At 41.8% G+C, this 25806-nt stretch overlaps 1 protein-coding gene across 4 annotated transcripts in view; it reads right to left on the reverse strand.

Annotated features, from left to right (window-relative positions):
* The window catches only part of PCGF5 (polycomb group ring finger 5), a 124960-nt gene that overhangs the window by 62503 nt on the left and 36651 nt on the right, over nt 1–25806 (reverse strand). For 3 of the 4 annotated variants that reach the window (XM_087862910.1, XM_045810014.2, XM_087862911.1), the window contains exon 2: nt 4853–5146. In XM_087862910.1, coding sequence (XP_087719036.1) covers nt 4853–4964 — 112 coding nt within the window. In that variant the 5' untranslated portion in view covers nt 4965–5146. Of the gene's footprint in view, nt 1–4852; nt 5147–7394; nt 7546–25806 lie in introns of those variants that run through there. The other variant, XM_045810013.2, reaches the window with a different exon arrangement.

Consider the following 25806-nt stretch of genomic DNA (forward strand, 5'->3'; position numbering starts at 1 on the left):
CTTAGGTTTTTTGGTTTGGGTTAAAATTATCTCACAGACCTATAACCATGGTTAATGTGGATTTAATTCATCTAGCACGAAGTGACCATTTAAAGCTAAAACTCGTTTCTGTTTTAATTTCTTTTTTTTTTTTTAAGATTTATTTATTTATTCGATAGAGACAGAGACAGCCAGCGAGAGAGGGAACACAAGCAGGGGAAGTGGGAGAGGAAGCAGCAGGCTCATAGCGGAGGAGCCTGATGTGGGGCTCGATCCCATAACGCCAGGATCACGCCCTGAGCCGAAGGCAGACGCCCAACCGCTGTGCCACCCAGGTGCCCCTCTGTTTTAATTTCTACCTCATTTTAAAATTTTATCTTTTTATCAAGTGTCCTTGGCCTGCTGAAAAGAGGTGGTGTTAACAGGTGAGGTATGAGCCTACTTAAAGATGGGGCTTTTATAAGTGTTTTTTTGTTTTGGTTTTTGGTTTTTTTTGCAACTCCTTGCCAGGAGCCTAGGACACTGTCTGCCCTGCTATCTCTGCCTCTCCCATCCTTTTAACTGGCCCTTTCTCTTTCTTCCACACAGCTGCAGAGCTAACAACATCAAGGGCTACAGTAGTCCATCATCCTGCTGGTCCTGCTGGCCCTTCTTTCTATATTGATAGGGAAGCCAGGCAATGTTAGCTCCAGAATTTCTCAATGGGAGAATGAGAGAGCATCAACCTATCTGATTTGAGGAGGAGAGAGAAAGAGATGAAATGTATTTGCAGAATATTTTGAAAGAAGACTAAAGTAACTTCATTTACCCCTATTAAAGCAAGGAGAACCACTCATCATCCCTACCTCGCATCCCACAGCACCCCTACCTCAGCCAGGCCCAAGGGTACTCATGTCCTTGTCGGAGAAGGCCAAGGCCTATGGCTTTAGAAATTTTAAAAAGCACTCTAGTTTCTTCTCTTGCATGCCATTCTGCTGCACTATCCTGACCCACACCTGCTATTATATCACTCTGTTTATTAGTTTCATCACACTTATCAGCATCCACATTTATTTCATATATTTCTTAACTTGATTACTCTATCTCTCTTCATTTGACCAGGAAGTCCAGAAGGGCAAGACTCCATGTCTGGTTTTGCTCATCAATAATAAAGCTCCGTTTATATATTTCAAATTTGAAAAGTAAGACTAAAGTTTTTATATTTTATTATGAATATCATAATAAGAACTATGTTTTACCCATTCTTTACTTACAGTAAAGACTCACAAAATCATAGTATTTGTACAAAGTTATTTTAATAAGATATTATTTGCCTAAATCAAGATAAAAAATATTATGGTGTACTACAATGTCACTTAACATTTCTCTTTCCTCCTGTCGCTTTCTGCCATCTGACTTTTCTATTTCATACTATCTCAAATCACAGTATCATTATATCTGACACACATACATAAGAAAACTGGGTAAGACGAAAAACCCAACTAATGACTGAGGAACACTGCTTTGCGGTACTGTTTATTTTATCATTACAAATAAGAGGATACTTTGCAAATGGGATAGTTTTTGCCTACAAGCCCTAATATAAATACAAACAAAACAATCCCCAGAAATCCAAGCATCAGAAAGTGCATAAAGATAAGTACTACAGGATCCTCAGGTATCCACAGACACCAGGTTGAGTATCTGACTCCTTCATCATTTACTCTACTACTCTGTATTCCTGCTGATGATAAAGGTCACATTTATGATTCACCACTGTCTTTTAATTCCACTTCGGCCATGTACATTCTCTCTCAGTAAAGGGATTTGATGACATCCAAGGAGTTTTTCAGACTAGAATGACTTGTGCAGTTTAACTGTCACTTACCCCTTTAGACTTTAAACTGCTATTGCAAACATAAACATAGCCCTTGCTTATAACCTGACTTTCTATACTTCTGGAATCTCTTGTTTTCCTCCAAAAAAGTGGCATTTAAATTGAGATTTCATTATGCCCCAGAGAAAATTTTCTTTCAGAAAAACAGATATAAAATCTGTGTTAGAAAGGCAGAAATTGGGGAATTTGGGCTTTCTTCTCATTTTCCAGAGTTGATGGTTTTTGCTGGAGAAATACGAATATGAAAATAATGCACGAATGTTAGAAGGAACGTAACAAAACAGACTGTGGGCCATGTCCAGGTACCATGCTTGGTGTAGAGGGAAACATGGGAGTATAACAGAAAGTCCTTGCCCCAGAAGATATGAACAGACACTTTTCCAATGAGGACATACAAATGGCTAACAGACACATGAAAAAATGTTCAAAATCATTAGCCATCAGGGAAATTCAAATCAAAACCACATTGAGATACCACCTTACGCCAGTTAGAATGGCAAAAATTAACACGGCAAGAAACAACAAATGATGGAGAGGATGTGGAGAAAGGGGAACCCTCTTACACTGTTGGTGGGAATGCAAGTTGGTACAGCCACTCTGGAAAACAGTGTGGAGGTCCCTTAAAAAGTTAAAAATAGAGCTACCCTATGACCCAGCAATTGCACTACTGGGTATTTACCCCAAAGATACAGACGTAGTAAAGAGAAAGGCCATATGCACCCCAATGTTCATGGCAGCATTGTCCACAACAGCTAAATTGTGGAAGGAGCTGAGATGCCTTTCAACAGACGAATGGATAAAGAAGATGTGGTCCATATATACAATGGAATACTATTCAGCCATCAGAAAGAACGATTACCCAACATTTGCAGCAACATGGAAGGGACTGGAGGAGATTATGCTAAGTGAAATAAGTCAAGCAGAGAAAGACGATTATCATATGGTTTCACTCATTTATGGAACATAAGAAATAGCAGGGAGATCGGTGGGAGAAGGAAGGGAAGAATGAAGGGGGTGTAAACAGAAGGGGGAATGAACCATGAGAGACTATGGACTCTGGGAAACAAACTGAGGGCTTCAGAGGGGAGGGGGGGTGGGGGATTGGGATAGGCCGGTGATGGGTATTGGGAAGGGCATGTATTGCATGGAGCACTGGGTGTTATACGCAAACAATGAATCGTGGAACACTACATCAAAAACTAAGGATGTACTGTTTGGTGACTAACATAACATAATAAAAAATGAAAGAATGAAAGAATGAAAGAATGAAAGAATGAAAGAAAGAAAGAAAGAAAGAAAGAAAGAAAGAAAGAAAGAAAGAAAGAAAAGAAAGGAAGGAAGGAAGGAAGGAAGGAAGGAAGGAAGGAAGGAAGTCCTTGCGCTAGAGTAGCTACATCCACTGGCTCTTCCTCCAAAATACATCCGCAGTCCAGTCACTCTTCCCAGTCTCCAATCTTACATCTTGTTACTCTGGTTGAAGACTCTATAATCTTTTAGTTGACCTGCAGTGACTGCTGTTGCATAACCCTACCAAGGACATTCCTGCCCCAAGGCCTTATACTTGCTTTTCCCCATCTAGAATGCTCTTCCCATATATCCGGAGTTCAGTTCCTTCAGGTTTGTGTTCCAGTGCCATCATATCAAAGAGGTCAACCCTGATACTCTATGTGAAATAACCCCATCTCTCCTATCTACAACCCTTCATAACATTTATCACTATCTAACATGGCACATGTTTAGTATCACTTTCACCTATAGAATATTAAACTTCTCCAGAGTATAGATTTTTTACTATCTTGTTCACCACTGTATCCTTTCTGTCTGGAATGGATGGTGCCTGGGACACAGAAGGTATCCAATAAATATTTGTTCGATGATATTTAACTTAAATGTTCAAGTTAAATAATGACATGGGGCAACAGTAAATTAATATTTCAAGACAGTTCATAGTTAATTGCTAATTGAATAGCATAGGCCAGTAATACCCAAAGGTAATATATATCACCATCACTTGGAAAGGTTTTCCAAAATACACACGCATGGACCTCACCACCATCGATCCACCAAATCTTTTTCTGCTGATAGGCCAGGTGAGAAAGAAACTTGATAAGAGTTCCACAGATGTAATCATATTAGAACAGAGATTTTCAAACTTGATCGTGCTTCAGAATCACCTAGAGGGCTTACTGCACACGGAATGCTGGGCCCACTCCCAGAGTTTCTGATTCAGTAATTCTGGAGTGGGGCCTAACAATGTGCATTTCTAACAAGTTCCCAGGTGACGCAGAGGCTGCAGGCTTTTGGGCAAAGGGTACAAAATTTCAGTTAAACAGATGAGTAAGTCCTACAGATTTACTAACAGAATAGCCTATAGTTAATATTACTGTGTTGTGTGCTTAAAATTTGCTAAGAGGGTAGATTTTAAGTGTTCACATCACAAAAATAATAATAATAAATAACAGCATGGGAGAAAACTTCTGTGGGTAATGGACAGGTTTATGGCATAGATGTGGTGATAGTTTCGTGGGTGTATACTCATCCTTAAAATCATCAAGTTGTATCCACCGGATATGTATAGTTTTTTGTGTGTCAACCACACCTCAATAAAGTGGTCTAAAAAAGCCAATGGATTAAAGTGTGCATACCCAAACAAAACCTGTGAGCAGATCAATTCCTTCAACATAATTTTTTAAAATCAAAAACCTAAAATAGTTCACTTTTTAAAAAATTATAACCAATGACAACATGTTTATGATTTTCAGAACATTAAAATTAGTAATAGTCAACTATTACATAATAATACAAGAAAAATTTCATGCCACTGGTATCCCAATGACAAATTCAATCCTGAAAATAAATTCAAAGTTAGGATGATTCTTGGAATAGTCATCATTTTGAAAATGAAAATCGAGATATAAAAACAAAATGTGGTAGTTTTAAAAGAACCAAGCGTAACCCATAACTTCTGATGGGTAAAGGACATAAAATAATACTTACAGGTATGTAGGCACTCCGTCACTGTAGTTGGCTTGATCAGGTACCCTTTACAGATGTAGCAGGTGATATAAGGATTGAAATCTTTCACCAAGTGTTTCCTTTGGGTAGCCATTCGTGGTTAGCTAGGACTGGCTTTAGTAGTTCAGGCAAAGAGGGGTAGTAAGTGGATGAAGTCTGATCCCAGGAGCTGGTGTGGCGTTCCCAACTGGATGTCCTGAGGCATGAGAACTAACATCCAGATTTATCATGAGATCGCTGGTCATCACTCCTTTTGGTGGTTCTGCTTTCCCATATCTGTTTCCACAGTAATTTTAAAAAGAGAAAAAAAGTGTCAAATTCCTCTATATTAATAACATATTAGCAGCAACGGTTACATGCTCCAAATTGGGTGAACGGGTGAATACAACGTGTCTCTTACTGTCACATTAATTTGTAAACCTACTATGATTTAATTCAGGATAATGACAGATCCATCCAATCCTGGAGCCTTAACTATCACCTCTATACAAATGACAGCCAAAGCGATTAACTCCCAGTTTTGATATCTTTACCTCTTTAGTAATGCATTTCAGCTATTTGCTCCACTGCTCTATTAGGAGTTCTTGCCAATACAAGTTAAAAAATTCAAAACTGAGGGGCGCCTGGGTGGCACAGCGGTTAAGTGTCTGCCTTCGGCTCAGGGAGTGATCCCAGCGTTATGGGATCGAGCCCCACATCAGGCTCCTCCGCTATGAGCCTGCTTCTTCCTCTCCCACTCCCCCTGCTTGTGTTCCCTCTCTCGCTGGCTGTCTCTATCTCTGTCAAATAAATAAATAAAATCTTTTAAAAAAAATTCAAAATTGAAGTCACTGTCCTCTTTACCAATATGCTTCCTATTTCCATTGGGTACCCCACATCCAGTCAGTGAAATCAAGTTAATTTCCTTTTTCATTCCATCCATAGTCACCCTACTTGAATATTACCTCTCCACCTGCAGCCCATCTTACCTTCTACCAGCTTTTATTCTATCACATCTGGGTCCTCTTCTCAGAGACTGTCAGTGTCTCCTCTTTACAAACAGAAAGACATTTAAACTCCTTAGCTTTCCATGTAAAACCTTCCACAGGCTGACCTTAGCATACCCTTCAACACTTTTCTTTAGGCAAACTGAAAGGATCACTCTCACACAGTCCATTCTGCAGGGTCTATATATATATATAAAAAAAAAGCCCTCTGTCTAAATCCTACCTATATCCTTTGAAACCCTTCTCCAAAGTTATCCTCAGTGTATTGTCTTCTCAAGTTTAATCCTTCTCTTTTGTTACATTTTCCTTTTGATTTCTAGTTACATTCATTCTTTATGTCCTGTAATAGACTATGCAATCTTTGATAGAAACCAATCACATTCAGTAAATCTATAACCTGGGAAACTTACTTATCCTTTCTAAATCTCAGTTTTTTAAAACTGTAAAATTAAAAGTGCCAGCTCCCTAGAGTGGTGAGGATTAAATGAGACCATATACATAAAGCTAGCACACAGTAAAAGCTAAGTCATTTTTTTCCCAGAAATGTTTAGCATTGTTTGCTGGTACATGGGGTTGCTAAAGAAAAAATAAAGTGTAAAAGATTTCTTACAAATAAATGTGTTCTCTGAGAAAACACAGCATGAAAGAAGGTATTGATTTCCTAAATTAAGCCTATAAACAGGAACCTTTCTCCTATCTTAGCTGTTAACTCACGGGTATAAAGCGACCGGGGAGGCAAAAGGCATCATTTCATGGACACATCGACATTAAGAATATGCACGGAATAGGTTCTGCGTGGTATCATCCTACCCGCTCAGGAAAGTTGTGTCGAGGGTGTAACACAAAGGGAGCATAAATAACAGTCAAGGGCGTTTGGGGGGGTCTGGTCCTTAGCCCTGTACGACCTTCAGTAAGGCGTTTAACACCCGTGCCTGGGTCTCGGCTTCTCCTCTATACATCGGGACTAACGGCCCTGCCTTTTCCACAGGTTTGCCAGGAAGCTCCAGAGTTAAGAGAAAGTCTTCTGAAAGAGGAAATGCACGGTCCCGACCTCGGGTGGTATGAAGAGAATAAGCCACAGAGTCCTGTCACTAAGACAGTTAAAGGAAGCAAGTACTTGCTGTGACGGGGCGCCACGGAACTTTTCCGCGTCCTCAGGCAGGACCGGCGGCACGGCCCTGGGCGGTCCAAGCCCAAGTCCGCCCCGCCCGCCCGGCAGGTGCGCGGGCCCGGGCCCGGAGGACGCGCGGCTCGGGCCCGGCCCGGGCTACGCGGAGGAAGACGCGCCGCCTCTCCCGGGGCCGAGCGCCGGCAGCCCGCCGCCCTCTCCGCGCCCGAGGGCAGGACGCGGCTCCGAAGCCCCCAGACCCCCGCCGGCCTCCCCAGTCCCCGGCCCCGAGGGGCTCTCCCGGCTCCAGGCAAGGCCGGCCGCGGCAGGTGCGTGGAGGTGCCACTCCCGCTCCGGGCGCAAACTTGGGCGGGGAGCGCGGGGGCGGCCGGGGTCCCTCGGCCGCCTCTCAAGCCCTCCTGGTACCTACCCCGCGGCCGCCGCCGCCGCCACCGCCGCTCCTCGCCCGCCAGCGCGCCGGCCTCGGAGGGAAGGAAAGTGAAAGAGAAACAGCGCCCGCCGCGGCCTGGCCGGTCCCCGCGCCCCGTCCGCCCTCCCCCTGCAGGCGGGAGCGCGCTGGCTCCGCGGGGCCACTCGGCTCGGGCCCGATAGGGCGCGGCGGGCCTCGGGGCCCAGGGCCGGTGCCGCCTCCAAGGGCAACTCCACCCCCTTCCAACTGCCGGCGCCGCCGGCCGGCCACGCCCCCAGCCACGCCCCCGGCGCCACGCCCGCAGGCCACGCCCGCCTGCCCGCGCTCCTCGCAGGTGCTTTGGCCTCCCTGCCCGCCCCGCTGCCTCGGCTTTAGTGCGACACGTAGCCTTGGCCAAATTTAATCTCGGTTCTTCTCCTCACCACCACCCCTCCCGGTTGTTTTCATCATAACAATGTCTGGTACATTTTCCCTGGTGGGTTTAAAAGCAACGGTCAGTGTTGATAATGAGTCACCCTGCGAAACTGTCTACTCAGCTGCGTCTTCCCCAAGCTAGTCCCACCTGCGCGCAGCCGGGACGAAGACATTCCTCGATTTGCACCTTATGTAAAAATCACTAACGAACTTGCTACTGTGGGGTGGGGAGTTGACAACTGTAAGCAAGCAGGAGAGTGGTGGGGGTGGGGGTATTAGTAGAAAGGTAAAGAGTTATTACTATCTGCAAGGTTCAAAACAAACACCCCAGTTCTCTTTCTAGTGGCTTTGAGAACTACAAGAGACCATTCACTGGTAAGGATTTATTCAAAAGCATGCATTAAAGGATTCCTTAACGTCATTCAATCCTATTCTACTGCATTCCAAAAACTTACAAATTTCTACCACAACCACTATTTTGCTAAACATTAAATTAGACCTGGTTCTTTGCTTCTTAGAAGACTGCAATCAAGTAATCCTAGGGTGGCAGCCAAATCAATGTGGTCTCCACCAGTAAAACAAAAGTTAAAACAAACAACCCAACGGGAATCAGTAAAGGGTCCTTTCAATTTATGTATTAGAAGAAAAGGTGCTGTAATCACATCATCTTTGCTTCTGTAGAAGTGAGAGCGGTGGGGGCTGGGGAACTGACAGTATTGGGGTGGGGTGGGGGATTAATGCAAAGTATTTGTTTTATCTCCTACTGACAGGAGTCACGGTCCTTATTATCAGAGGGATAGATCTTGGAGGTGGTTCTAGTGGCAAACCCAACAACCATGGGCCCAGCAGCCATACAGGTGTTCCAAGATCTACATCAAATTTGAATACATCAAAAAAGTAGAGAAAGACAGCTTTTAAAAAATACCCAATTTATAATTAAACTTATGTAGAGGGGACATAACATTTAAAAAATACCATGGTTAATATCACAGCAAGAACAACACATTTTCTCAAACAGCTTTCAAGAATCACATTTTTATAGTCCTTATAAGAACCATTTTGCAAAAGCATACATGCCAATTTCTAAGCTAGGATCAACTTCAATAAGTCAAGCAAACACAATGAGCACAGAAAACACGTTTGGTTAAATGACTTTACAGGTGAAGGGTACTTTCAGATCTTTCATCTCGGAGACAAAACAGATCAATATGTGAAAAGTCACCCTGTTTCAAGAAATGGAAGACACTACTGTATATACTATTAAAAACTGGTATTTTCCTATTTTGCATCTGAACCTATTTTAAATAAATTTTTAAAGCATAACACTTAACAAAGGTTCAGGGGGGCTTAAATGTGATTGGTGATTGACAGTAAGTGGGGTTAATCAGCATTCCCTGAGGAAATGAACTTGAGGATGAATATTAGGAAGGCTTTCCTTAGCAATGGAAGGAGAGGTGATGAATATGCTAGAGCAGGACAGATAGGTGCAAAAGTGAGACTGACATGACCAAAACTGCAAATGGTGGCCTTGGGGGTGGGAGAGAGAATTACAACGTTTGTAATGAAATCTGTGCCTTGTGCCCCTGGAGGTAGTACAATTTGTAGTAAAATGTTTAGTGGTTTCTCCTTTTCCCTCTTCAGCAAACACCCCACCTGGGAATGCTTTCCAGTAACTCACCTCTTAGTCCTTTGGTTCTCATGGTGGGGCTGGAACAAACCACAGAAGCCTCAGTATGAGAGGGTGGCTCTGATAAATCTCAAGTACCACTGGGACCCTCCAATAAACAAAGGCCTGGAAGCAACTGGATATACAGGAGTGGGGGGGAAAGGCAGATAAAAGAATCATCGCTGGGATTGCCCTTATCACGAATCTACTTCAGACTTCTCATTTTACAAATGTAGAAACCAAGATCCTGAGAAGTGGCAAGTTCATAATCACAGACCTGCTTTTGATAAAGCCAAGACCAAAACAAAGGTACCAGTTCCATATCATTTGTACTTCTCAAGAGAACTTCGTAAGTCCAAGAATTTAAGGGAGGTTTGGTAAGAAACAAATTAAGTTGAAAGAAAATAAGGAGCAAAAGGAGAGAAGAATGGGTGAAGGGAGAGAGGGAAATAACTGCCTATACGGTATTTATTTAGGAGGGAACTGCCACTGGTGAGTTCCTACCAAAGAAGCATGATCCCAAAGCAATAACTTGTTTCATTTGATCATTGATTCAGACTCTTCCAGGGAACCAGAAATGGCTCTTGATAACCCTTGAAACTACTTGGAGCTATCTGTATGACTAACAAACATTTTCATTACTTTATATTTCATGTCTAGGTTTTTATTTCCGTTAAGGCTAGCTAATGGATGGATAATTCTATACTGAAAATTTCAGGTTCTTTCCTTGGCTAATAAATATATTATCAATGAACTGATACTTAATAGCATAATGTTTAAAAATAGGGTTAGAACTTTACATTTCCCCTGGGATATTAAATAAGATGGCTTTTTCATTATTGTAAATTCTTTTTATATACCTCAGTATGCTATTTTATCTTTTTACATAGAATATCTCGAACGTAAAACCATCCTCTGTAATCTAAAAGTCTTCCTACAGAGATTTTAGAAAATATTAAAATGTAAAGTGTCCCCCTGGGCCCAAATGTATTTATTTTATAGGCATGGATATTACAGCTCAAAAGTCTATGACTCCCTAAAATCAGTGATGGAGGAATGAGAAGGGAACAGAACTGAAGGACCTCCAATCACCCTCAGCCATGTCTCTTTTCCTTTTAACACACCCCTCCCCTGCAATCAATAATTCTTAAGGACTCTCTCTGCTAAACGTCTCTTGAATCCTTCCACTTAACCTACCCTGGTTGAGATTACTATCATCTCTACCCTCCATTACTTCAGTGAACTCTTAGCTATAGCTCTTCTCTGTCAAACCATTCCCTACAGCATAGCCAGAGGACTCTCTAACTACGAACTGATCGTGCTGCTCCCCAGCTTAAAGAACACCCAAACACTTAATAAGTCCATTCCAGATCCCCATCACTTCTGCAGCCTCTCCCTTGAACTCTACACTGTAGCCCTAATGAACATTTTTACCCTCTAGCTAGAGAGATGGATCTTCTTATTTTAAATGAGCAACCTGTCCCAATCCCTTCACCCCTCCCCACCCTTGCTAAATCTGGTCAACCCTTGTTTACCCCGCAGGTATCAGACGATATTAAAGGCTACCTTCCCAGACACCTTGATGCTGTTGAAGAGCTTCCTTGATATACACATACCATATACATACATAACAACTCAACTTATTCTCTCAAGCCCCACACAACACACTGTCATGAATTAACTGGTCAACCGCCTCCTGGTGTGTAAGCCCAGGAGACCCATTGCTTGATTGTGCTTCACTAGCAGAATGGATGGCAAAACGTAAGCATTCAAATAAATGCTGACTGAAAAGGTGAATATTTGCACGCACTCGAAGACACATTCTGGGTATTCTTTCTCTGGTTTCTTCTTGGAGAGATCTTTCCAAAGACATGTTAGGCATAATCCCTGCCATCTAGGACTACTAATTAAAATCACAACAGGGAATAGAGACTTATCCACAAGAAACAATTATGGAGCAATACACCAAATTTATTAATAAAGTGTTAAATGACAAAAACTTCAGCTGAAAGAAGGAGTGCTATTGGTGATCAAGAAATTAATCCTACATGCTTAAGACTCTGCCAGTAATAAGGATTGCAAGGCAAAATACTAAAAGCTATGGATATGAAAAATAAATGAGAAAGGCAGAAAAAAAGAGAAATTAAGTCAATATACTAAAACTGAGTACAGATAAATAGCGTTAGGCATAGGGACAAGATTAGTCTATGAAAGACTGTGCAACTAGCTAAATAAATATTTTAAAGTGCCTTAAATACATTATGCTAAAAAGACAGACTAACAAAACTTGGGTTTTTTTCCCCTCTTTTGAGAAGCAGAAAAAACTAGCTGTATTTTCTTTACTGCAATTTCAACAGTTGGCTGGAGCAAGTTCCATTTATACTGGAAGAACAGAGAATGTAACTAAAATAGGTACAGACTCTAAGGAAAAACTGCATTTACTCCAATCATCAGGGCTACAGGTACTTTAAAACATCATGACCAAACCAGATATTATTTTGGGAGGTCAGATTAAATCCTACAGGATCATCAATGGACAAATGACTGACATGCAGAAACTAAGACTATTTTATCAAATCTGAACGTAGAGTATTCTAAGTTAGGAGTGATTATAGGAAAGTTAGGGGGGAAAAGCCCTACCAAAAAAAGATATGGAAAATCAAATGGGGCAAATGCAATATAAAAATTTACTCACATAAACATTCAAATACCAGAGGAGAGTAGGTACATGATTTCAAAAAGTCCTCGTTTTACAGGTAGCTGAGGTTTAGAGGAAGGGACACTGGACCTAGCAAGAGAACCTGGTTTTTAGTCGGGGCAAGTCACTTAACTTCCTTTGGCTTCATTTTTTTTTCCTATGAAAACTGAAATTAATGTTATCTTAATCACTGGTCTTTTCTTTATATATTTGTATGTTATTATAATAAGCATATAGAAGATTAAATGAGATGATAAGTGAAAAATGTTTTTTAAATTATAAAGTTGTAAAGGACTACAAAATCTAAGGTATAAGTGGCAATCTTGTGGCCCACCAGCAAGTGAATAGGACCTGGTAATCCTGTACCGTCCAGCAGAGGTCCTGGATGCTGAGATAGTTTACAGGATGAATGAGACACTCCAGGCAAGGTAATAGATCGAGGACACAGCATAAAGTAAGGCATGTGATGGTCACAAAGTAGTCCTTCCTCCAAACTCAGTATTTATCACAGCCAATTTTTAAAAATAAGATGGGAAAACCTAAATATTTCACACTAAGCAATTCAAAGACACACAAAGAAAACGAATCCCCCCCCCAATGTGTAATAATTTGGGTTAGTTCAACATTGCAGAAGTGTGTGTTAAATCTTTATTTGCTCCCCTCAAATGAAGGGGTAGCAGAAACGTATGTTTTCCATTAAAATGCAAAATCTCCAGGCGGGGTCACAGTCAAGTTCTCATGAGCCATCTCTTGAGCTATGGGTTCCTAGCTCACCAGGATTAGTAGACTTCTTAGTCCAAAGGAAGGGAGAAAGAAAGGCCAGGGAAAGACAGGAGGCTTTAGTTATGACTTAACACTTTAGCAGGATATTAACTGTAACACTTTGCTGGCTAGGAGGTGGGGCAACCAGCAGCAGGAAGGAAAAGTGTAACTGAAAGAGGAGGAAAGCAAACCACGAAAGACAACCTTCTCTCTTGTACTTCACAATTCTGTCTTGGATCAAAGACAAAACAAAACAAAAAACTACTCTTGAAAACAAGAAGCAAATTAGTCTGTTCTTACTGTCTTCACTATTCAGACTAAATGACTAAGATACTGATAACTTTGTGTTCAGGTTTGCAGGAAAACTAAAAGAACACTGGCCTAAATTAAAGCAGGGCAACATTAGCTATAAGGTAGATACTCTTAATTCTTGGCCTTCAGGGTGATAACCCTACAGAAGTTTCAGAAGCTATGATAACCTGTCTGTGATAGTTCAAGAAGAAAGAAACAATATTTGTCTTCCATGGTTTCTTCATTTCTGTCTGTTGAAAGGGGTTATCCTAGCTGACTGGAAAAGCTCCTACCACTTACCAAAACCTCCTAATAGCTTCTTGATGAGAAGCTGAAAAAAGCACTAGCATCCAAGCATCTTAGACCACATGATGAAGGAGAATACAATTTGGTTCATAGAAAAGGGGTGAGCAGCATAAGCTCCATGAGGACAAGGTTTTTATCATTACTGCTGTGTCCCTTGAATCAATTCTAAAACATAACAGGACCTCATTAAATATTTGTTGGAAAAAATGAACAGATGAACAAGCAAATAAATGAAATTTAACTTTGCAATCAAGACTGCCGGCATTCAAATTCTGGGACAATCTCTCTCTCTTTTTTAAAGATTTTATTTATTTATTTGATAGAGAAAGAGAGCATGAGAGTCAGAGGGAGAGGTCAGGAGTGGGGGGGGGCAGAGGGAGAAGCAGACTCCCTGTGGAGCAGGGACCCCCCCCCCCCAGGACCCTGGGATCATGACCTGAGCCGAAGGCAGACGCTTAACCGAGGTGCCCCTGGCACAATCTTACTGGCTATATATGTCATAGGGCAAAGAACTATTCTGTGTCTCAGTTTCCTCATCGCTAAAGTGGATATAATAAAAGTACTTATTTCAGGAGTTTTTAAGGGGATTGTAGGAGATAATACCAGCAATGCACTTAGTACACAGTAAGCAATCAAATGCTGAATTAATTTTAAGAATTTCATATCTATACCCTTCCCCGCTATTTGGACAAAACAGCAATAAAACAAAAGACACAACGTAAGGTCTAATGACAGACAAGTACTTAGAACAAATGCCTTAGTACGATCTACTCGCTTTGAGGATGCTGTGGAGTCAACACTTAGTCACCCAACTTTCCTGCCAATTGCCCTTCCTTGCCCTGTAAGAATTTTAAAATAAGGTTACTCTCTCAGTGGCAAATGAGTAAAATATGAAAATCACAGCTTAAATTACTCAAGGTGAAATCAAGAAATAGGACGTACACAGAAGTCTAGAGAGTTTTATGAACACTCAAAATTCCGACTGAGTGACCTGGGTATAGTCTTAGGGAGGCAGAACTGAAATGGGACAGTTAGTAAACTAAGACATAATCAATTATATTTTACCCCATCTGGAGTAACTTTATGTAAGTAGAAAAAGAATAATGAGCAAAGGGCAAGATATGAGCTGTGCATAGGGAGCACTGTCTAGGACAGGGAGACACTGAATTTGGCAAACTTTGAACTAGTCACCAGAGAAGTATGCTCTGGTCCTACCCATCAGCGGTTCATGAGACCTGAATTATCATCCTTCACCTTTGACTCTGATTCCAATGCCCACAAAGTTACTTTCTGAGTACTCATTTGTGTTCCCTTTTACCAAAATGCTGGAAGCAAATACCTGACCTGCAAAATTGATATCTGTGATTATTCTACTGTAAATTTTAAGGTCTTTTTTTTTTACTATAACTGACTAATACCATGACACTGTATTGAATTCTTTAGAGAAAGATACTAAAATGCACCATTTTATTTTTTTTTAATTTTTTAAAAGATTTTATTTATTCATTTGACAGAGAGAGAGACAGCCAAGAAGAGAGGGAACACAAGCAGGGGGAGTGGGAGAGGAAGAAGCAGGCTCCAGCAGAGCAGGGAGCCCAATGCAGGGCTCGATCCCAGGACCCTGGGATCATGCTCTGAGCCGAATGCAGACACTTAATGACTGAGCCACCCAGGTGCCCCTAAAATGTACCATTTTAAGAGCTGAGGACATTAAGTAAAGTTGATCAGCTTACCTTGGGCCAAGTCAAGTGGTAAGTAAGTCAGGGATAAGGCTAGAATTTTCTTGTTTCTGTAAGGCACATTTCCTCCAATTAAAAAAAGTTATGGATAAGCTAGTTACAAAAGGATAACTATTGTATGATTCTACTCATGTGATGTATCCGGAGTAGTCAAATTCATAAAAAGCACAAAGGTGGTTTCCAGGGACTCGGGGGAGGGGGGGAGAGTTAGGTTAATAGGTACAGAGTTTCAGTTTGGGATGGTGACAAAGTTCTGAAGATAGATGGTGGAGATGATTATACAACAATATGAATGTATTTATAAGTGTAACTATACACTTAAACATGGTTAACATGGTAAAATGTATGTTATGTATATTTTGCCATGATAAAAAATGTTATGGGAAAAATCTTTCCTTCTTAAAAAGGAAAAGAAAATCACAGCAAACAGTTAAGACCGTTGGTAAAGCACTTCATAAGCCTCGGTGTACCCATTTATAACACTGCTTTAGACTTGGATACATAATCTCTAATAACCCTTAAAGTTCTTCAATTATATGGTTGTACAATTTGGAAGCATTACCTAAAGCAGGGGTTGGCAAATTTTATCTGTAATGGGTTAGACGATAAATATTTTAGGCTTTGTGGATCGTATGGTTTCTATTGTAACTGCACTCTGCCCATATAGGGTAAATCTGCCAAAAACAACACATAAACAAATGGATATAATTGTGTTCCAATAAAACTTTATTTAAGAAACAGGCAAACAGGCAGCAAACCAGATTTGGCCCTTGGGCTATTGTTTGCCAATTCCTGATCTAGAGCATATCTCTGTGAACATGTATAGATGATAGCAATTAAAAACTTTCCTGTGTCCCAGGGTTGAAAACTTCTGTAATTCCAATAAGCTCTTATCTTAGTGTAACACTTAACTTTATGATTTCTATTTCCCAGGCAATGAGTAGAATACAGTGGCTTAACTACCAAAAGGTGGTGGTATCATCACCACCATCACCATCATTACCATCATCATCATCATCAAATAGCTCAGAGAGTTAGAAACTATCTTTTGTTTTTTGTAAAGCGTTGCCATAATCTGATCTTTCTCCTATGTCACAATGGAGAAAGTCTACCAACAAAGAGAAAAGGAATATTAAATAGAAACATTCTCTCCTGTTTGCTGAAGAGCTGACTTAGTCTCTCACCTCTGACTTCAAGATACCATATAGTCCCAGTGGCATTTAAAGAGAGAGTATTTCCCCATGCTGCCTGGGATTCTAGAGTGCTGATCTAAGAGAAAGAACAGGGTTTCAAGGGGTAAGCTATCTGCTTATCAAGGGGTAAGCTATCTGCTTATATACTTGGAGAGCGCACTAGAAGCTGGCCTGACCTGGGGAAGTCATGCTGGAACGTGGGTCTGTGTCCCCTTCAGTCTCCCTGTGGCCAGCCTCAGCAGCCCGGATCCCTGTCTGAGAAGAGGCCGTGAAGGGCAGGGTGGTGAGGGTTCACCATCCTGTTTCCTTTGAAGAACAGCAGCTCCAACAAGAGAGGGCATATTTAAAATGAGGATGCTGGAGCTGTGGGAACCAGACCTGGCCTGACAGCCTGAGGAGCAGGAAGGATGCTTCTATTCCTATGATGCAACTCACAGGTCGTAATCACAGTCTTCCCTTCCAGCTTTCTGGATGATCGCTAGAGGCAAATCAAGAAGAATCTGAGAAAAGCGGAAAAGGGTTTTGAAGTACTTTTCACATAACTCATCATCACTGAGGTCCATTCGTTACTATCCTGCTGAATTACAAAAGAGGAGGCTTTAAGATTAGGTCATTTGAATACTGGCATTTTAATTTACTAATTTAAGAAAACTGAAGAAAAATCCAAAGAAGAGAGCAAATTGCACGTACTTGTGCTTTTAAAAGGTAAGTTTTGTCAAGAATTGTTGTTCTTGATTTGAACAACTTACAGTGGTACTTCACTTCCTAAAAATTTTAGAAGGATGATGCTTATCACAAATGCTGATGAGGAAGTTAATTGGAACTTGATAATTATCAATTAATAGATCACTGTTTCCTTTATAGTATTTCCTGAACAATTTATTCTTTAATCATCTTTTTACCAATGAAGTCTGAAGTTTTAAGTGGAGTGCTCATTTCTGCTGGAAAAGGAAAGCATTTCTGTAACTGGAAACTGAATTTATAAGCATAGGCATGAATGCTTCCATGAAGGCTTTATGTTATGTAAATTAAATCACTTTAGAAGTGTCCAACAACAAACCAGTTATTAATAAAACCAAATAAATAGAATTTAACTTCTAAAAGTTGACATGTGTGTTAGAATACCCATACTCAACAACCATGTGAATGTTTCACTCTTCCGTACTTGGCTCATTAACTTCATTATCCTACTATGCCACATTAAACACAAACCCTTAAGACACTAACATGCATGTTAAGTATTACATGTTAAATATTACGCTGCTGTATTCTAAATGCCTGTTATGGGTTGAACTTTGTTCCTCAAAAAGACATGTTAAAGTCCTAACCCATACCTGTGAATGTGACTTTATTCGGAAATAAAGTCTTTGAAGGTATAATGAAGTTACTTACAATAGGTCGTACTAGAGTAGCTGGGCTCTTAATCCAATAGGACTAGTGTCCTGATAAGAACAGGAGAAAGACAGGGAGAATACCATGTGCAACACAGACGCAGAGGGAAGACGGCCGTATGGTGACCCAGGCAGAGACTGGAGCGGCAGCACTAGCGCAGACCCTAGCTGAACTGGACAGCATCTTTCTAGTGGCACTGATTTGCAGAAAGCCCTGCTGGTAGAGAAGCAGCACAAACGGATAAATGGACCGGCCAAAAGGGTAAAAGATTATAGAGACAGTGGGCAGAAGAAAGGAGCTAAGAGAAAAGTCAGGATGATCACACTGGGGTCTGTGAGGACCAGGAAGAGAAGGAATCCAGAGAGGGGTTGACTGAACTACGCAGAAAGGGAGGGGTAGTGAATCCCCATTTATATTAATGTAATTTCCAAGTATATAAGCCAGAATATGCTTATTTTAAAATCAAGTTATATTGTGTTTAATTCTAGACATTCTTTTGGATTCATTCAAAGGAATCTGATTCAGGTTAACACTTATTACAATACCTGGCATAGAACTACTCTGTGCTACATAGAGCCAAACAGTCACAGAGTCACAGAACATACATACATACATAAACATATATGTATGTACACACATATGCGTAATATATATTAAAGACTGCACAGATGAAGACCTAGGGAGATGTGCTTCTTCAAACATTAACAGTCACACTCATTTTTAAATGATCATCTCTTTTATGTTTTATAAGGCACAAATACCACCCAGACAAATTAACAGCTATTGATGTCAGTACATGCACGGTATCGTACTTGGAGTGCTATCCCAGAACTATTACCATTTATAAGCTTTGACCCTTGAAACCATTTTTAAATTGCATATAAGAACACTCCATACCACATATGGAAACATCTTTAATATTCAGAGTCAAAATATAGACAAGTAGCACTTAGGAAGTAAAACTTAACTGTGATAAACAAAAATGTAAATGTTTTGTAATGTTATCCTCTGAGGATGCTGTTTCTTCACGCTATACAATTTTTTTCATACAACTTTCCACCATGAAGATAGGACTGAAGTACAGCTTGTTCGTATTTTTATAAAGACAAGCATAGAAAAATTTAAACTTCCTACTAGATGAATTAAACTTACTTCCAGCTAAAAATCTGATAACTAAAAGAAAGAACAACTTCAAGGAAAGGTATGCAACAGATTTCCTGTTTTTATAGAGAGCTGCCTTCCATTGTCTTGTTCACCCAAAGTGTACGTACAACAAACAGAATTAGCATGCATGAGTTACCGAAGTTAGGCACTGCAATTCTTGTAGGGATATTCAGAGTTATTTTCCATTTTGATTTATTCAGATTCAATTCTCTATCTTATCCCTGTCAGCACAGCAGCCTCTGGGTACACAATATAAAATATTAACAACAACAACAACAACAAAAAAAAGAGCAAATAAACTTCCAGTTACTTCTGGCTCAACAATTCACTTCCTCTAGCTGACCAGCATTGAGTTCTCTGTGGCCATTAAGGAACGCTGCTGATTACTCTTACCAAATCATTTCTGAATGACTATCAAGCATGATCATTTCTAAAATCCGTGAAATGGAGATGTAGTGGAAACAGAATGGCTTTGCACAACACATCACCCTGTACCCTTTCCCGTGCCTTCCTATAGAGGTTGGAAATTATGGTGACACCTCTAAAATTCTGTCTTCAACTCCATCCAGGCAAAAGGCAACTCCACAAAGCCTCCCCAAGCTTCAATCCGCGTATCCTGAATCAAAGTCAGCTTTCTAAGGCATAGCTGTCACTCTTTCTCTCCCTTGCTAATAATTAATGATGCAACAAGCCTTATCAAGTACCCAGAATGGTGCTAAACAATTGGTGTGATTATTATTTCTTTTGCTCCAACAGCAAGCCTGTGAAATAAATAAAAATCGCTGTCGTCATTTTACAAATGAGGCAACAGTGGCATGGAGTTTGTGGGACAACCAGGTTCACACAGCTCAGGGCCGACGGAGGCAAGAGTGGGACCTAGCAGAGCGGCTCCGGGACTGTCCAGGTGCGGCTCAACCACGTTCCAGACCACTTCGGGCTGTGGCAGCCTAACACCTCTGGGACTTGTCACCACCTTATCTGCACTCTTTCCAACCTGGAAACCTCTCCACCACAACTGGACCAAGCTGCCACTGACCCACGAAAACGCTGTGAATGCCAACCTCTATTTGCTTACGTTGTTCACCACTAAATGGAATGCTCTCTTCTTTCTCCTCCTTTTCACCATCCATTAAGGCCAACCGCAATGATACCTCTTTCCAAACTGTTCCTTCTTCCAACGCTTCCACCTCATTGGAGTCTCTCTTTTCTAGAACTGCTGGAGTTGCACCTGGTATTTAGCTGATGCGGCATTAGTATTCAGGCTTTGTGTTTCTGTAGTCTACCAGGAAAGACGGCAGGTAACCAGAGCGCAGAGACAGACAGGGCGCAGCACAGGTCTGTGAACCTAGGGATACTTAGTAATCGTTGGTGGAATTTATAATAACCTCTCTAGCAACACAGTAAGTAAAATTAATGTGGCTCACTGTCATAAAGTAACACTCTAAGAAATCATCTCAAGACTTTTTGGGTAAAATTAAAGGCCCATATAACTTCCAGGGTATTCTCAGCCTAACAACCAATTCCTCTAGCTAATCACGTCAACTAAGCAGGCATTTCTGCGTCTGGATACAGCAAATCAGTGTATGCATATGTGTGTGCATAAACAGCCAGGGACAGACATTCAAGCAATGCTCAAATACAGCACTGGAAATATAATGAGGGATCCAAGTTTGTTGGATCAAATTGATGTTTTGAAAAAGCTGGTACGATGGGAAATGAAAATAAAAGGCACTTCGTTGCCATTTTGCTTTTTGCTTTGGATCACTTAATAAGCACTTCCAGTACCTACGTGTTAAACTGGTTTGCGCACCGTGGAGGATGCTGCCTCGGTCCTGCTGAGTTCTCTTGTATGTGTGCGAAGCAGCTCACCTGTCTATTCTTCAACGTTAGAATGAGATATTCTTCTATATTTGAATGAGAGAATAGGTGAAACTTTTCTCCTACTACCATCACCAGAATTCACAGTTTCGAGAGGTTATAAAGATACACAGAGATCTGAGTCAGAATCTGAACCATTTCTGATTTCCAGTATTTTTTTTAAAGAGTAGCTCACAGGAGAGAGAGAAAGGGAAAGGCCAAACAGCAGAAAGCAGGTGTGGTCTAATTGGTACCAGGTGTCTAGCACTTGGGGCACTGAAACAGCCTTTCTGCTTTCCACAGGGCCTTGGCACCCAGCGATGAGCAAGGCCCTGGACACCCTCGTCGTGGCCCACACAGGCACGGTTCTTCTGGCCCCGAGCTTCTACAGCAACCACTGAACCTCTGAGGGACAACCATCTATCACCAGGCTAAGCCAATTATACAGTTTGATACTAGAAATCTTCAGGTTGTATCCCCTAACAGACAAAGCATAAAAGGTATTCACTTGTTTATGTACCTCCCTAGATTTCCAGGTTAGCTTTCAGACATCATATTTTCACAGTGTGGCCATATTACACACCCTCTGTAACCTATGTTACTCAGAGAGGGGGAATAAAAATCCCTTCTAACCCCACATAATTCAATCAACATGTTATTATGCGCCATGACCAAGAAAGAGAGCATGAGGGTTACAGCACTTTCTGTTAGAGACGGAGGCTTTAGGAGCAGGTAGATTCTTTGCAGTAATAGTAAGACAGCGTCCCTTAGCAGGAAGTGGGAGCTGGCCTTCTGAAAGGAATTGGGAGCTAACAGAGAGTGCTGATTGGGCCATGGGAACTTGTAAACCATTCATAAGTCAGAAATTGCCCAAGCTTTACTTCAGTCTAATACTATTATCAGCTATCTATTTAAATGCCGAAACAGCAGAAGATATAAATGGTACAGATTAAAACAAACACAAAAACAAACAGAAACAAAACATTCATTTTAGAAATCCTCTGGATTCTGTTAAATGGGTTGGTATGTGCCCATGGGTTCCACACTCACTTATTTCCCCAGTGCTGGTCAGTAGCACAAACAGTCCGTCACCCTAGCTGTCCTCTGATTTCTGATGCTCCCTCTACAACCTCCACAGAGGGAGTGCCTCAGATGTAAAGCTCTCTTCTTCTATAGGGAGGCTCCCATCCATTCTTAATAGGATGAAGTAAAGTCGGATGACGGATGGGTAAATGAAATTATGCCAGGGGAAAAGAAGATTACTGATAAAAATGTAAATAGCTTAGACAAGACGACTAACCAATACAAAATCCCATGGACATTTGGAGTTTTTATGAATGCAGTGGTCACAAACTGCGGATGACCGGAGCGCCAACAACTATCTGTCTAAAAATAACTTTAGGAGGAGTTAAGATGGCGGAGGAGTAGGAGACACCGTTTTCAGCCGGTCCTCCGAGTCGAGCTGGATAGGTACCAGACCAGCCTAAACAACCACGGAACCAGCCTGAGACGCAGGAAGACGCATCTGGATCTCTACAAATGAACATCTCCAGCGCTGAGTATTGAGGTACAAGCGGGGAGCCATGAAACTGTGCACAGATATCGGAAGATAAACGGAAGGGGGAGGGAGCCGCCGCGTTTGGGCGCCGGGAAGCGGTAGCCACTTGCACGGGAGAGCGGGCGGGGCTCACGGTCGGCACCCGCAAAACAGCAGACTGAGACCGTGAGCCGTGTGTGCGCGCGCCACCAGGCATCTCGCGGAACCCCGGAATCCCGGTGCGCTCACTGGATCCAGACTGAGACCGGGAGATCCGGGAGCGCGCGGGGGCGGCTGGCGGCTGGCGGCGTTAGAAACACAAAGGACAGAGATGCGCCGGCCCTGGAAGTGAGGGCTGGGACGCCGGGTGTGGGGCGCACATCCCGGGACGCTGCAGGGTTGAGCAGCACCAACAGAAACAGAGTTAAAGTGGCCAGAACATTAGTAGAGAACGGGCCGCAATCCCTCTGTTCTGTGACAGAGGCTGAAATTTGGCCGCTGCTGCTCTGACTCTCAGAAGAGGCACAGCAAACCGCCAGGGAAAGCCGCCAGAGAACAAAAGCCTGGAAATACCGGCTCAGGGAGTGCCCATCCCCATCCCCCCTCGCAGGGGACGCCGAGACTCTACCCAAACATGGCTGCCTGAGTATCGGCGCGGCAGGCCCCTCCCCCAGAACACAGAAGGCAGGCTGAAAAATCAAGAAGCCCACAACCCGAGGCGCCGGGGTGGCGCAGTCATTGAGCGCCTGCCTTCGGCTTAGGGCGTGATCCCGGCGTTCCGGAAAGGAGTCCCTCATCGGGCTCCTCCGCTGGGAGCCTGCTTCTTCCTCTCCCACTCCCCTGCTTCTGTTCCCTCTCTCGCTGGTTGGCTGCCACATAAATAAATAAATAAAATCTTTAAAGAAGAAGCCCACATCCCTAAGATCCCTATAAAACAAGGGGCACGGCCTGGGACCCAGTCAATAATTTGGGCTCTGGAAACCCCGCAACCTCTCTTCATCAGAATGACAAGAAGGAGAAGCCCCCCCCAGCAAAGAAAAGACAGTGAGTCTGTGGCCTCTGCCACAGAAATAATGGATATGGATGTAACCAAATTATCAGAAATGGAATTCAGAGTAACGATGGTCAAAATGATGAGTAGAATTGAAAAAACTATTAACGAAAAGGTTACTGAGAATATAGAATCCCTAAGGACAGAAATGAGAGCGAATCTGACAGAAATTAAAAATTCTATGAGCCAAATGCAGGCAAAACTAGAGGCTCTGACGGCCAGGGTCGCAGAAGCAGAGGAACGGGTTAGTGAATTGGAGGATGGGTTAATAGAGGAAAAATGAAAATAGAAGATGGTCTTAAAAAAATCCACGCCCACGAATGTAGGTTACGGGAGATTACTGACTCAATGAAACGATCCAATGTTAGAATCATCGGCATCCCCGAGGGGGTGGAGAAAAACAGAGGTCTAGAAGAGATATTTGAACAAATTGTAGCTGAAAACTTCCCTAATCTAGCAAGGGAAACAAACATTCGTGTCCAAGAGGCAGAGAGGACCCCTCCCAAGCTCAACCATGACAAACCTACGCCACGTCACGTCATAGTGCAATTCGCAAATATTAGATGCAAGGATACAGTATTGAAAGCGGCCAGGGCAAAGAAATTTCTCACGTACCAAGGCAAAAGCATCAGAATTACGTCAGACCTGTCTACACAGACCTGGAATGAGAGAAAGGGTTGGGGGAGCATATTTAAAGCTCTTTCAGAGAAAAACATGCAGCCAAGGATCCTTTATCCAGCAAGGCTGTCATTCAGAATTGATGGAGAAATAAAGACATTTCAGAATCGCCAGTCACTAACCAATTTCGTAACCACGAAACCAGCCCTACAGGAGATATTACGGGGGGTTCTATAAAAGTAAAAAGGCCCCAAGAGTGATACAGAACAGAAAGTCACAGCCAATACAAACAAAGACTTTACTGGCAACATGGCAACATTAAAATCATATCTCTCAGTAATCAGTCTTAATGTAAATGGTTTGAACCATCCCATAAAGTGCCACAGGGTTGCAGATTGGATAAAAAGAAATGACCCATCCATTTGTTGTCTACAAGAGACTCATTTCAAACCCAAAGATGCATTCAGACTGAGAGTAAGGGGATGGAGTACCATCTTTCACGCAAATGGACCTCAAAAGAAAGCTGGGGTAGCAATTCTCATATCAGATAAATTGGATTTTAAACTACAGACTATAGTTAGAGATGCAGAAGGGCACTATATTATTCTTAAGGGAAGTATTCAACAAGTGGATATGACAATTATAAATATATATGCCCCCAACAGGGGAGCAGCAAGATACACAAGCCAACTCTTAACCAGAATAAAGAGACATATAAATAAAAATACATTAATAGTAGGGGACCTCAACACTCCACTATCAGAAATAGACAGAACACCCTGGCAAAAACTAAGCAAAGAATCAAAGGCTTTGAATGCCATACTCGACGAGTTGGACCTCATAGATATATATAGAACACTACACCCCAGAACCAAAGAATACTCATTCTATTCTAATGCCCATGGAACATTCTCAAGAATAGACCATGTTCTGGGACACAAAACAGGTCTCAACCGATACCAAAAGATTGAAATTATCCCCTGCATATTCTCAGACCACAACGCTCTGAAATTGGAACTCAACCACAAGGAAAAATTTGGAAGAAACTCAAACACTTGGAGACTAAGAACCATACTGCTCAGGAATGACTCGATAAACCAGGAAATCAAAAATCAAATTAAACAATTTATGGAGACCAATGAGAATGAAAATACAACAGTCCAAAACCTATGGGATACTGCAAAGGCAGTCCTAAGGGGGAAATACATAGCCATCCAAGCCTCACTCAAAAGAATAGAAAAATCTAAAATGCAGTTTTTATATCCTCACCTCAAGAAGCTGGAACAGCAACAGAGGGACAGGCCTAATCCACGCACGAGGAAGCAGTTGACCAAAATTAGAGCTGAAATCAATCAAGCAGAAACCAGAAGTACAGTAGAGCAGATCAACAGGACTAGAAGCTGGTTCTTTGAGAGAATCAATAAAATTGACAGACCCCTGGCAAGACTTATCCAAAAGAACAGAGAAAGGACCCAGATTATTAAAATTATGAACGAAAAAGGAGAGGTCACGACGAGCACCATTGAAATTGGAAGGATTATTAGAAATTTTTATCAACAGCTATATGCCAATAAACTAAGCAATCTGGAAGAGATGGAATCCTTCCTGGAAACGTATAAACTACCAAGATTGAAACCGGAAGAAATTGATTCCTTAAACAGGCCAATTAATTATGAAGAAATTGAGTCAGTGATAAACAACCTTCCAAATAACAAAACTCCAGG

Source organism: Ursus americanus, chromosome 6 (assembly GCF_024610735.1).
Source record: "Ursus americanus isolate L20-20 chromosome 6, mUrsAme1.1.p, whole genome shotgun sequence".
NCBI classification, from domain to species: Eukaryota; Metazoa; Chordata; class Mammalia; order Carnivora; family Ursidae; genus Ursus; species Ursus americanus.